Genomic DNA, 15523 nt, shown 5'->3' with positions numbered 1-15523 from the left:
TTAAGTCTGAATTGATTAATTCCTTGACCATTCATATAAATCAAATGTTTATTGACCTTAGTCAGAAACAGAATGACGATTTCCAACATGCATCAAAAAGGTTAGAATTTAACATTGAGGACAGATGTAATGATGTGGAATCTGAAATTAATGAAAAGTTAGGATCTTTTAAAAATGTGTGCAATGTTAAGTTTAATGCTGTAAAGCAGGGAATGAATACTTTGAAAGAGAGTGTAGATAAGAATAATGAATTAATACTGATTATTCAATCGCAAATTACAGGTATCAGTACACGAGTAGATAATGTAGAAAGAAATTTCAAAGAGAAAATAACGAACTCTGATATTATAAATGTAAGTAGTTTGGAGGAACAATTTGAAGAAATTATAGATCGAAAGGTTACTGAGAGAATAACCTCCAGAAATGTATCGCGTATTGTGACTTCTCAACTTAGTTAAACCAGGAAGGGTACAGACGACTTCTGGAGAGAATTCAAGCTTATCCACGATAAAGTAGAAAAAGGGGTAACATCACCTAATGTGGTGTTAACTAGTGAAGCTGTGACTGATTTACAATGGGGGCTAATTCATGGTTATCTAGACAATTTCCTAAATTTAAGCCAGATGGAGATGTACATCCGACCAATTTCTTAAAAAGGTTTAACTAAGCATTACCAAAAAATTGGGAAGATTCTAAGAACATCGAATTTGCTGTTGGGTACCTCCTAGGGAAAGCCTCAGAATGGGGTACAGCAAATATTGAAAATTTTTCCTACTGGGAGGACTTTCAAAAGCAAGTTAAAGAAAATTACTGGTCTGCCAGTGCACAAGACAAGTTAATATCAGATCCATGGAACCCGGGCGGAGCCATCTATGCCCCGGGGACATTAACATTCTAAGTTAATGGACGGAGTAACGACTGTCGGATCCCGAGTTATTTTCAGTGTTTCTTCCAAAATAGTTTTCCTGCACTGAATGCCTTTAAAATCTTAAGCTATTCTGTCTTCTATCCTTTAAAATCTAGAACTATCCTGGAGTCTTTTATTGCTTAGAAAACTGAATATGACTATTAAATAGATAACACCTTAAGAAAATCACTGAAAAGAAGTGAATCTAGACAAAATAAGCCGAATAGATTATTATATTTATGGATAGTATAATACGATGTGACTACCTAAACGACTGTGATACCGAAATGTATAGATTTTCTATTTTGTATAGAGTATTTAATACCTTTTATGAGATGTGATATAGATGGGAGGGTTTGTATAAATTTTGAAAGGGGTGGGTATTGCAGCTAAAAGCATGGTTACAAGAACAGATAAATCATGACTAACACTAAACACACATCACACCTTTCAAACAACCCTCACAAACAAGTGTGCCTGATTCTTCATCATTTGCCATTTCCATAGGGTTGCTAGGATTTCCTTCGGGGACCTCAAAGGGGGGAGGGAAGGGGGGGAGGACAAGTCCTTTCTGTGGGAGATGATTTAACACCAAAGAGGTAGGGATCCTGGGGAAGGGGGTTGGGAAGGGTTTCCTGTCTTTGGGGCTATTTTCTTTCTCTTCTTTGATCCTAGCATCCATAACTATTGTTTCTTTTCTTACTTCTCATTTGAGGTTCTGTCTATTTTTTCCCTCTTTCCATATTCATAAACTTCTATCGCTGAAGTCCTTCCTTATTTCCATGGTTTCTAATAACCTACATCTTATCTTTAGATAAGAAGGCCGAAGAATCAGACTACAAGAACAGACATCCGCATATGCACAAGTATACACTTAGACACAAACATACAATTACAGACTAGAAAGAATGACACGATGTGAGAACCGCCAAGTGTTGTAAAGGAAAATGTGGGTTCATCTAGAAATATGCACACATATATAGGAAGCTATGACGGTTCTACATCGAATATACGTAAGGAAAGGTGTATATAGACTAACAAAGAGGCATGAGCAAAGAGAGGAAATGAAAGCAGGAGAGAATGTTAATCATGCTGATCAATAAGAAATGTCAGTATAATAAATACTCTAATGAACTGACAGATAGAGGGACATGAATAGTATATGTTGACATAGTATCTATTGAAAGTAGAGGAGGACTCTAGGGAGTAAAGATGTGTTAAAGAATAAAAGTGAAGCTTGAGATTGATTTATATCTTTACCAGAAAATACTTAAATAATTTATACATAGAAATGTATACTAGGGTAATGAACCATGAGGCCTACTCAAAAAAGATAAAGTGGGTGTACCCAGCATTCATTAAGTATAAAGGGCAGGCATACCTACGTAGAGGTAGGACGACCTGTGGCCTAAAAAACAAGGATGTTTTATAAGGGGCGTACCTACCAGAATGGAAAGAGGAAGTGCTCTCGTAAGGTCAACCCACAAGCAAAGAGTAGGTGCTGATCCTAGGAGAAGGGGACAGTATCGTGACAAAAGTCACAGATTTTATAGGAAATATTCTGGAAAGTATAAATTCTATGAATGACTTGCATTATTATGTTTTGTAGAAATAAATGAGTGTCAAAAGAACACTTTTATTTCACCAAGAGTTCCTCCAAGCTACAACTAATGAAAATAGTACATACTAGGAAAAGGGTAGTACAAAAAGATAAGAATAGGAAATACATTACTCATGCATCATAAACACCTGAAGTTTTTGATTGAAAAAGAAAATAAAGAAAAGAGAGAAAGTTCTCACGATTCCTAAATATTAGAAAAGTAAAATAAAAATGAATAGCGAAACAGAAAGTGAAAGATTGTTCACTGTTATTGAAAGAAAATAAATGATACTGTTGAAATATAAAATGTTATTATGTGTGATATTAGTTGCATAATGATTATGTATAAAATATCGTGTGTTCGATCTGAGGAGGGGTCAAAATATGTTAAACTATATCCTATTAAGAGAGAAAATACATAGACAGTTATATACTGTTTAGAACAATACTTTCTAGAAGTAGGTAAACCAAAATAGTTTCTTACAGATAACAGACCACAATTTGTGAGCAACGAGTTTAGAGAATTCCTGGCATGGGAAAGTAATCAACAAGTGTTAATATCCAGTTATAACCAGTCATCAAATGCATGGGAACGGGTAATGAAGGAAATTATGTTGTACATATTGCCATTAAAAACATACTTTGTGGGCAATGAAAATTAGGGACTTTGAACTTATCCTAAATGAATTACCCCACCCATTTATTGACTGGGTTGACAGCTTTAGATGTTATATGCAAACATTTTGTAGGAGAACCTTTAATTAAGTATTTTATTTGGACTGAACAACCTAGTGTCAATTACGACATTAATCAAGAAAGAATTTCTAACAATTTGATTGAAAAGCATAACAAAGAGTAAGTAAGCATAATGAAAAGGCTGTGGAACCTCAGTACCAAGTCGGTGACCTGGTTGAGACTTATAAGTTTTTTCAATAATGTGAGGGCCATACCAGGTACAAACTGTGGTCCATCCTCAGACATTACTTTTAGTAGATCCCACAACTAGATTGGAAAAGGGGAAGTACAAAGTAAAGGATGTAAAATTGTATATCCCCTATGGATGTTAACATTCTGAGTTAAGGGGCACAGTGACGACTGTTGGATCCCGAGTTGTTTTTGGTGTTTCTACCCAAATAGTTTTCCTGCTCCAAATTCCTTTAAAATGTAAAACTATCCTATAATCTTATTGCTTAAAAGACTGAATATGACCTAAAATAAAGAACAACATAAGAGTATCACAAAAAAGTGATGTCCAGATGAAATAAACTGAACAGAGTATTACGTTTGTGGAAAACATAATATGATGTGACTAACTGAACAATTGTTATACCGAAGTGAATAGCTTTTCTATTTTGTATAGAGTATTTAATACCTTTTATGAGATGTGATATAGGTGGAAGGGTTTGTATAAATTTTGAAAGGGGTGTGTATTGTAGCTAAAAGCCTGATTTAAAAGGAAAGATAAATCATGACTAACACAAAGCATCCATCACACCTTTCAAACAACCCTCACAAACAAGTGTGCCTGATTCTTCTTCATTTGCCATTTCCATAGAGTTGCTAGGATTTCCTTCGGGGACCTCAAAGGGTGAAGGTGGGACAAGTCCTTTCTGTAGGAGATGATTTAACACCAAACCTCCTCCGGCGTCTCACTCAAGTACCTGAGAGGTAGGGATCCTGGGCAAGGGGGGTGAGAAGGGTTTCCTGTCTTTGGGGCTATCTTCTTTCTCTTCTTCGATCCTAGCAACCACATCTATTTTTTCCTTTCTTACTTCTCATCTTGAGGACCTGTCTATCTTTTCCCTCTTTCCATTTTCATAAACTTCTATAGCTGAAGTCCTTCCTTATTCCTGTGGTTACTAATAACCTACATCTTATCTTTAGATAAGAAGGCCAAAGAATCAAGACTGCACGAACACACATCCACATATACACAAATATACACTTCTACGCAAACATTAAATTATATAAGACAAAGCAATACAGTCCTTACGACTTATCTTAGAAGAAAGATTAAGGAAAGGCAAACCTATGTTTCTAGCATTTCTAGACTTACAGAAAGTTTTTGACAATGTTGACTGGAATACTCTATTTCAAATTCTAAAGGTGGCAGGGGTAAAATACAGGGAGCGAAAGGCTATTTACAATTTGTACAGAAATCAGATGGCAGTTATAAGAGTGGAGGGGCATGAAAGGGAAGCAGTGGTTGGGAAGGGAGTGAGACAGGGTTGCAGCATCCCCCCGATGTTATTCAATCTGTATATTGAGCACGCAGTGAAGGAAACAAAAGAAAAACTTGGAGTAGGTATTAAAATCCATGGAGAAGAAATAAAAACTTCGAGGTTCACCAATGACAACGTAATTCTGTCAGAGACAGCAAAGGACTTGGACGAGCAGTTGAATGGAATGGACTGTGTCTTGAAAGGAGAATATAAGATGAACATCAACAAAAGCAAAACGAGGATAATGGAATGTAGTCGAATTAAGTCAGGTGATGCTGAGGGAATTAGATTAGGAAATGAGACACTTAAAGTTTTGCTATTTGGGGAGCAAAATAACTGATGATGGTCGAAGTAGAGAGGACATAAAATGTAGACTGGCAATGGCAAGGAAAGCGTTTCTGAAGAAGAGAAATTTGTTAACATCGAGTATATATTTAAGTGTCAGGAAGTCGTTTCTGAAAGTATTTGTATGGAGTGTAGCCATGTATGGAAGTGAAACATGGACGATAAATAGTTTGGACAAGAAGAGAATACAAGCTTTCGAAATGTGGTGCTACAGATGAATGCTGAAGATTTGATGGGTAGATCACATAACTAATGAGGAGGTATTGAATAGAATTGGGGAATAGAGGAATTTGTGGCACAACTTGACAAGAAGAAGCGACCAGTGGGTAGGACATGTTCTGAGGCATCAAGGGATCACAAATTTAGCATTGGAGGGCAGCGTGGAGGGTAAAAATCATAGAGGGAGACCAAGAGAGGAATGCACTAAGCAGATTCAGAAGGACGTATGTTGCAGTAAGTACTGGGAGATGAAGAAGCTTGCCCAGGATAAGGTAGCATGGAGAGCCGCATCAAACCAGTCTCAGGATTGAAGACCACAACAACAACAAGACAAAGCCTGTCACGATGTGACAATCGCCAGGTGTTGTAGGGGAAAAGGTGTGTACATAGGGTATTACGCGCACATGTATGGGGAGTTATGATGGTTCTACATCGAATATACATAAAAAGAGTTGCACGTACATAATGAACACCTATAAAGAAGTAATGAGTAATGGATAAATAAGAGAGGCGTGAGCAAAGAAAGAAAATGAACAACATCAGTGCAATAAAAACTCTGATGAACTGAAGGATAGTGGGACGTAAGTAGCATATATAGACATAATATCTATTGGAAGTATAGAAGTTGACAAGTAGGGAAGGACTCTAGGGAATGAATGATATATTAAAGAACGAATACGAAGTTTAAAATAGATTTGTAGCTTTACCAGAGGATACTTAATTATGGTATACCTAGAAATGTACTTTAGGGTAATGAACTGTGAGGCCTACTCCTAAAGGATAAGGGAGCGTGCCCGGCATTCACTAAGTATAAATGGCAGATATACCTACGTGGAGATAGGATGATCTGTGGCCCAAATGTAGAGATGTTTTGTAAGGGGTGTACCTGATCCTAGGAGAAGGGGACAGTATCGTAACAAAAGTCAAAAATTTTATAGGAATTATTCTGGAAAGTGTAAATTCTATGACAACTAGCATTATTATGTTTTGTGGAAGTAAATGAGTGTCAAAAGAACACTTTCACTTTGCTCAGAGTTCCTCCAAGCTACAAATAGTGAAAATAGTACATACTAGGAAAAAGGTAGTACAAAAGATAAGAATAGAAAAAAGCTTACTCGCGTGTCCTAAACACCTGAAGTTTATGATTGGGGGGGGGGGGGGGGGGGGGGGAAATCCTCACAATTACTAAATATTAGCAAAGCTGACTAAAATAACGAATAAATGCTCATGTCTTACTAACAAAGTAAAATAAGAAAAGAGTAGAGAAAAAATAAGCGAAACACTGCACAAGAAAGGACAGAGAATTGTTACTCAAATGAAAGATATGTATATAAACATATTTAAGAAATGTATACTGTTAAGATATGAAATTTTATTATGAGTGATATTGTGTGATTCGGTCTGAGGAGGGGGGGATTATGTAGTGATTCGATAACTTCTGTGTAAATTCTAGAACCACTCAGCCTTCTACCATTTTGAACACACAATATTCCAGATACAAGTGTGGGATGGTTAAATCCTACCTACCGCGCGTCACATGTTTGTGTGTGCAGGTTTAAAATCAGTCGCGGGAAGAAAGTAGATGCGGTGGTCGAACAGTACCAACAAGTACCTGTCGGGCAATCCATAGCTGTGTTGGTGAGCGTGTATGGAGGAACCATGGAATCTATATGCAACTTTGAGCCTTGTTAGAGGCAAGATGTTTTTTCAATCTCCTTTTCTGAAAGTCATGGTGTCTAAGCAGACTTTCTTTTGAATGTAAATCAATTTGTTTCTAACATACGACTGTAGGAGAGACTTACTGAAGCTACATATTATGTTGTAAGCGAGAATTTTTATTGTGCTTGAAAGTCAAACACATCGCTGACTGACGAAACGTAAAGTTTGTATGGCTACTTATTTCAATAGTAGAAAGAGGCTTGGAGTTTCTATATCTAGCGTTATATGATGGAGAAGAAGTCAAGAGAGTTTCCAGCAGCTGGCTATCCAGTAAAGAAGAGTGACTGCAAACCCCAAGTAAGTCATCTCGTTAAGAAGTGGAATTGGGTTTGGGGAAATAAATCAGTATAACCCAGACCCACACTCACACTTTAAGTTGTCGAAACATTAGACTGGGTAGCACTTACTTTCAGGAAGTACAACATACAGGTCAGCTAACTGACACAAAAAAAATAAATAAAGACATCACTCTTAGCTTTCTGAACTATACTTTCCTTCTTCATGACAAAAAAGAAAAAATAAATGATGTAGTTTGCAAAGGGATTTATGTTAGCTCAGAGCCCAGCTTCAGAGTGACCACTTTGCCTGAGGCAAAGATGAAGGATAGAATATAGAGAGAATGTGTTACCCTAGTTACCACTAATTTAGGTCCAACCCCTCTGCCCTATGCCAACTATTTTATTGGGCCTCGTAAAAGGGGCACACTTTAATCCCCAGAATCTATGTTTTATGGCCTAGAACATACTCAATTTTTCTGATTTTAGCTCATTATAAAGAAAAACTACTCCTTTTCTTCCAAAAGGTTAATGAATTTTTTTCAACTGATATTTACTTTGTTTTGCATCAATTCACAAACCACCTTCCTGCTTGTTGACCTTTTCCTTTCTGAGGCTAAATTCCATACTTTAGCATACACAAAACAAAGCAACACTATCTCCACCTTGACAGCTACCATCTCTTCCATCTCAAATGATCCTTTCCCACAGCCTAAGTATCTATTGTAAACAAACCACATCCGATGTAGAATCTATCAACATTTATTTCAGTAACCTCTACCAGATTTTCTTCCCATTTAACTACCCCTCTGGCAGTGTCATAAATCAAACCTTTCTGGTAGCTACTTCATCTCTCCTCAGCCTCTTCCCCATCACATCCAAAAAATCTTAATAGTATAGCTTTTACTTCCAAACAACCCAGAAATACTCTCTTTGTAAACCAAAACCATCCTGGCCTTGAATTTTCAATATATTAGTCCAGAATTATGAATTTCTTATGTTATGTCCTGAAATGAGGTCAACCCTCCCCATAATCCTCCTAACACCACCCATACGTGTCTTCCCTCATCCTTTCAGTCTTACTTAATTAATGTGTTAAGATTACATGATCTATATTGTGCTAACAACAATCCAACAAGATAGTCATCATGTCTTGATACCATCATTACCCATGCTGAAAAAGATCTATATGAGTTATGGTTGTTCAATGTTGTTGTTGTTGTTGTGGTCTTCAGTCCTAAGACTGGTGGTTCAATACTTATTTTATTTCAGGTTATCAAGGTATACAGTTAAAATTAACAAGTCTATATCAGTCTACATCAAAGCAAAGCATATTAGGCTACTGTATGATCAATATTGACAACTGGAGTAAAATAGTAGACTATTACGTGGAATGACTTCCTGCTTGAAAATGAGAACAGTGAGAATGTCTTTGCTGTTTTTATCAATGTACTTGCATACATTTCTAAGAGCTGTTGTCCAAAGGTTCTGAAAAGAAATAAGGCAACATCTTAAAAACATGACCTTACATCCATGCCTAAGTGGTTCACACTCACTCTGTAGAGGCCTAGAACAATAGTTATGATTTATTATAATACATATAAAAATTATAAAGCAAACAAAGCTAGTCACATCAAGTTAAAGCATAAATATAGATTAGAAATCAGGTTAGCAAAGTATGAGGAAAATGACAATTATGTTAATAACTCACAGAACAAATGTAAAGCTGTTTGGAATGTTGTAAAGATTGAACTGAGGAGAAGCAAGGTTCGCAGGAGAGCTTCTGTAAAGTTTGGAAGGTAGGAGACGAGGTACTGGCAGAAGTAAAGCTGTAAGTACCGGGCGTGAGTCGTGCTTCGGTAGCTCAGTTGGTAGAGCACTTGCCCGCGAAAGGCAAAGGTCCCGAGTTCGAGTCTCGGTCGGGCACACAGTTTTAATCTGCCAGGAAGTTTCATATCAGCGCACACTCCGCTGCAGAGTGAAAATCTCATTCTGGAAGGATTATGAAAGCGATTACTATAATGTTAATATCACACCACACGAATTCAGTGCCCATTTTCTTAATGCTTGAGGCGTAAGTTATCCTATAGCAACTGAGTCAAATTACAAATGTGAAAAACATCCAAAGCATGCTGCCTTTTGCTACGACATTTTGAACATATATCTTCTGAATCCGAATGGAAAGATGTCCAGTTACGTGATATCATGAAATCCATTGCAACATTAAGCAACTCAAAAGCACAATCCATTTATGGTTTATGTAATACAGTATTTTTTTTTTTTTTTTTAAATAGACACACATAACGTATCAATCTGTTTACTTGTAAAAGGAATACTTACCAATGTTTTTTCTCAGCAAGTTAAAAAATGACACTGGTCACACCACTACACAAAAAACGAGATAAGTCATGCCCTAGTAACTATCGAGCAATTTCTATTGAAATTAGTAGAATACTGCACGCAACTCCAAATCCATAAACAACCATCTGCTAACAACAGTTTTAGTGATTCAATGTGCAGGTTCAGAACTGGCTTATCAACAGCGATAGCAATGGAAAATATCAGTTTCTTGAATTCTGTGGCATTTGAATCCAAACTTTCTGTAAATGCCACATCCAGAGACCTAAGTAGAGCTATCAATTCTATTAGCTGCAGAATTCTGTTAAAAAGATTTACTTTTATAGTTTTAAAGGCTAGTTAGTATTTCTCATTACATCTTATTTAAGCGAGAGAAAGTAAAATTCACATTTTAACAAATAATCAGACATTCTGAGTGTCCCATGAGGAGTCTCACAAAGTTCCATGCTTGGACCTATGCTTTTCATAATTTATGTAAATCATTTACCTGATGTGATACCATATAAGTCCATATTTTATGCAGATAATCAGTTAATGACCCCCCCCCCCCTCCCCCTCACACACACACACATACACACACAACTTTGTTACATTTGATAGGGTCATATACGCACACAAGCAGAAAGGTGGAGAACAACTCATAATATCCAGTATAAGTTCAGGCACATGAATTACAAATTAATAGCTCTACAACTGTAAATATTATTTTTAGGCAGTATAACAATGACAACTATAGTGCCTCAGTTCAGCTTCTTGGCAGTCATCTCGATCCAAAATTAACCTGAATCACTTAACTGCTAAGTAAACTTAGGACTTGGGTGACTAACAAGCTATTGCTGAACTCTTATTACGCCTGTTTTCACACCCACTTATGTATGCAGTGCTGCTACAGGGCAACTCCTCTGGAGCAAAAAGAATTTTTACGAAATCACATACCACATAGGGAATACTTTAAGGAGTTCAAAATACTGACAGTTGCATCCCTGTTTATTCTCAGCTGCTTGGTGTATATCCAGGAACAGCAGCCAGACATGAACTGAGAGAGTCTATACATAAGTATGACATACATCAAAGACAAATGATTCACATCCTAGTTGCTAAGCTTTTTAAAATGTTGCAAAAGGCCTACTACATGATAGTAGAATTTAAAATATGTAACAAAAATCTAATCTACTAAAACTGCTGTACAATCTGACCACTATATTATTTGTGATTTCTTAAAACTTTAATGCTCTACTTTCATAATACATTTTTTTCAGCATATGCATTGCGTCACACACACTGTTCTGGCCTCAGCAGCCAGAGACAGTGATCATATGTGTGTGAGCCCATCTGTGACTCAGCATCTCTGCTATATAGTGAATAACAGTCTATCATCTTCATTATATTGACATACTGTTTCTTTTTTCATTCTATATGACACATTTATATTTAATGATTATTACATGTGTCTACTAAAAACCATATACTGTGAAACCCCAATTTTACAAGGGAATTTAAAAAAAGAAGGATAAAATGTGGGAAAATGTAACGTGGGAAATAACGTTTAAAGCTGTAAAAGTTATGTATAGGATCCCCCCCCCTTGCATTTCGCACTTTATGTATGAAATACATACACAACAGGCATCAAAAGACTTGTCAGAGACTTTTTTAATTATCCAATAAATGTTTATTATCTAATATAAAAGCTGATTTAGCTGGAATTGATAACTGTCTGGGAAGTAGAAATGTTTGACTCAATTTCAAACACCATAATTGACGTTTTTGGAAAGCCTGCAGCTGTCATTCTTTACCCTACTTAAATAATGAAATACTGCACTAGTTACGTATTTTTTCATTCTTAATTATGTGTTTTGAGAATTTTTTCTAGTTTTCAAGTGCAAATATGTACATAAGTATTTTGTGTGGTGTTTGAATATGTGTTATTCTGCCTCTCATGCACTGTAGTCATCTTTTTGAGGTTATCAGGTACTGTGCCTCCTCAGTTATGTAGAAAACCACACACATGCGAACTATCATCACACTGCCTGTTTAACATCACAAAAAATAATATGAAAATACTGCACGCGATAACGAGAATAAATTCTCAAAACATGTTTTGCTCAGAAAAAAAAAAAAAAGTGTAACTGGTGTTGCGTTTAAACGAAAAACATTTGGGCAACGCAAAGTGAATGACGGTATTAACTAGCACTGCACGACGTCAAATGCCGAAACACACTAAATATGGTTTGACAAAGGTGTCACAATGGTCACAACAATCGTGAAACTTCAGTTGTGCAGTAGACTGTTTGGAATTGGTTGTGAATGGTCACGATATCTTTATTCAAACCAACCTAGTTACTCCCATCAGCCATCATACAAAGTAGTGTTTGGTGGCTGTGGGAGATACAGCACGAATTGTTCCAACTTTTACAAAATTACCGGTTCAAATCTGTTGAGTAGAGTGCCCGGGTGTCAAGAAACTTAACCATGTAATATTTGTAAACACTACTGGATGGCCAGCACCATGCCAGCGTTTTTTTCTCGATGAATATTTTTTCATAATGCGTAAATCGCAGGAAAATTATAAATATGTTGACGCAAAATCGGGTACAAACTAACATTGTGAACATAGGAAATTTGACGGAATGTTAATTCCAGGAACAAAAAAGTGGGGTTGTACGGTATATTCCTTTCTTATGTTCAAAATGTGTAACTTTATTATGCAGCTACACAATGTTTGTAAAAAGATGACATCAGCTGCATGGGTGATGATTATAGATGGATCAATAAATAAATAAAAAATAAATCATTGACAAAGATTGTTGTCAATAAATCAATCAATCATTCACAATATTGTTGTCAAATTCTTTGAATACTCAAACAAACATCCATAACTGAAGGTATATTTTCTATAAATGGCAAACAATTGCAACTCTTAGTTACCACTCACCTATAAATTCAATACTACCATTAAAAAATGATATAAATTCTGTTTGGACTATGATGAAAGATGCAACTGGACAACAATTTAAACGTGATGACCTAACTTACCTTGTTCAGCCATTTTTCCTGCCAACTTCTTTGCCTCAAGAGTAGGTGATGTCAGTTTCAGCTGAATTTCTTCAATTCTTGATTTATACAAAGCCTGTTCTTTCATCAATATCTGTTTCAAAGCACTAACTGGAAAAAGTACAATCTTACAATAAATGATACAGTGAAATGTACATAAATATGCCTCTAACTATTAATTTATACTTTCTATAGACAATTTAGGTTCTCATCTGATACCTCATAACATAAAATTTATAACCAAATAATCGAATGTATAGACAAAAAGAACCAGTTTATTCCTGGCTGCCTCCCATACAACAAACTAAAATAGTTCCCACGTGGGCTAATATAACAATGAAATCAATCAATTATTGATAAAATCATTTGTAAATTAAATAATTTTATCAAAAATAGTTGCCAGTCAGATGCTCATTTATACCTAACACAGCATTCCATGGACAGCAAAATGCTTCATCCATTCTTCAACACTGTTACTTAAATTCTGTATGTCCCAAATACCAAATGAGTGAAAGGGTTTCCACACTGTCAAACCCCATCAAGTTCTTAAAAGTAGTTTTCAGATAATATATGATAGATCAAACAAAAAATGGTTTCTCTAGTTAATGACAATATTATGAAAAGGATAGACTGTAACTCACCACACAACAATAGCACAACAAAAATATTGTCAAATACATTAGCTTTTGGCCAAAAAGGTCTTCACTGGAATTAGACAAGTAACACACACACAGACACACACACACACACACACACACACACACACGCGCGCGCGAGACCCCAGCCTCTGTGTGTCTCCATGTATTCGCGTGTGTGTGCGCGCGCGTGTGTGTGTGTGTGTGTGTGTGTGTGTGTGTGTGTGTGTGTGTGTGTGTGTGTGTACATTGTCTAATTCTGATGATGGTCTTTTTGACCGAAAGCTAATGTGTTTCACTGTCTTTTTGCTGTGCCTATCTGCAACTCAACACCTCTGCTATATGGTGAATAACAACCTGTCCTTTCCATAATATTGTTACTATTCCATGCTGGATTTTCCACTGTTTGAATTTGTTTCTCTAGTTATGATTGTCAAAAAAATATTTAATAAAACTGTCTCTGTCACACTAAAAGTAATGATAAAGTCAATGGGTTTTGTATTATGTGACAGAGGTGTAAACACCATGGCTGCGACACATTACCTTCCAACAAGACAGATTCATTTCTGATAATTACTGCTTAGCAACTGAAACTGATCAGTTTTATCATTATACTAGCTGACAAACTTGGCATTGTTCGGATGCTCATTTTTCCAATTTTCTGTTAGAAACAAAAACAAAAAAATGAACTGTGTTTGTAGTGTAATATAAAAAAATTATTTCCAAGTATTTGTGAAAACACCTTTTAAATAATACAACAGTTTCTGTATGCTGGGAGCAGCTGCTCTGCATGTCTGCAATGCAATTTTGTAAATGTCTCTACGGCAACGCTTCTCCATCGCCCTACAGACGGCTATCGTTTTTGCCTACAACTATCTGCGTTTCACAATTAAATGTTGTCAAAAGCGCTGCCTGGTGTCATGGATTTCCTTAAGTTGACACAACTGCGGGAATGTCTAAGTAGCACAGAGTAACTGTATTAAACTTTCATGCATGGCACATTTTTTCATGCATCTCAGTGTTTATGGTGTCATGTCTCTTGAACTGTAAGTTTAAAATGATATATTTGTGTATTTACCTTCAGCGGTATATGTAGATACTATCTGCAAAATATTTTGCAAATAGAGTTAGTGCTGAAGAAGTAATAAATTTAAATGTCATGATGATCCGGCAGTTTTTCACACATCTCAGTTTTTATGGCATCATATATCCTGGTCTATGTGTCATACAATATGATTTCTTAAGTATGTACAGTGAGATATGTGGATACTGTCTGCAAAATGTGTTGTGAAGAGAGTAAGCAGCAAAGCAGTAATAAATTGAAATGTCACACACAATGTGACAGTTTTTCATGCATCTCCGTGTTTATGACATCATATCTCCTGTGGTTCTTATCCCAACAGGAACTGCTGAGACACAATAATGGTTATATGTACCAAATTTGGATGAAATTGTTCCAGTGGTTTAGAGGATGTGGAACATACACACATACATATATCTATTTTTATAATACAGGATGTACACATTTAAGTCTGAGAACACTTTCAATTATTTATTGCACAATAAATAAACAATGCACAGATGTCATACATTTTTACAACCATTCAATATGAGAACCATGAGTGACCCTGCAGACGTCAATACGGTAAACTAATTCTTGCCATACCCATCCCAACATGGCATCATTGACTGTCGCAGTTGCTTCCCGTATTCTCTCCAGGAGCTCTGCTACTGCTACATCACGTGGTAGAGGCGGTACATACACCAGATTTTTAATGTGTCCCCCATCAGAAAAAAATCACACGGAGTGAGATCTGGTGATCGGGGAGGGCATTTCATGAACTCCAACACAGAGAATGCTCAACCCGCACCTGAAATCGCCATGTTTGCAACTAGCACTGACTATCAGCAAATTATCAAACTACATTGTGGTGATATATATGGGAAAAAAATTTCAGGGTTTCTCTTCAAAATGACACGTGTATGATATCTGTACAATGTTTGGTTCTTGTGCAATAAATAACTGAAAGTGTTCCCGGACTTTATGTACACCCTGTATGTACGGATTTAAAGCAATCTTGACAATTTTAATGAGATATTTGAATCAATTAGATTGTGTGACAATGTCAAGTCCCATTAAGGTTAATAGTCTACTGGATTTCACAAGGCAAGCAATGTAATTTAATTTACAG

At 36.2% G+C, this 15523-nt stretch overlaps 1 protein-coding gene across 2 annotated transcripts in view; it reads right to left on the bottom strand.

Moving 5' to 3' along the window:
- The window catches only part of LOC124605327 (1-phosphatidylinositol 3-phosphate 5-kinase), a 364356-nt gene that overhangs the window by 117145 nt on the left and 231688 nt on the right, over window positions 1-15523 (bottom strand). For both annotated transcript variants that reach the window (XM_047136933.1, XM_047136934.1), the window contains exon 19: window positions 12679-12807. In XM_047136933.1, coding sequence (XP_046992889.1) covers window positions 12679-12807 — 129 coding nt within the window. The remainder of the gene's footprint in view (window positions 1-12678; window positions 12808-15523) is intronic.

Source organism: Schistocerca americana, chromosome 3, assembly GCF_021461395.2.
Source record: "Schistocerca americana isolate TAMUIC-IGC-003095 chromosome 3, iqSchAmer2.1, whole genome shotgun sequence".
Taxonomy (NCBI): domain Eukaryota; kingdom Metazoa; phylum Arthropoda; class Insecta; order Orthoptera; family Acrididae; genus Schistocerca; species Schistocerca americana.
This window is presented reverse-complemented; position numbering and strand designations above follow the sequence as displayed.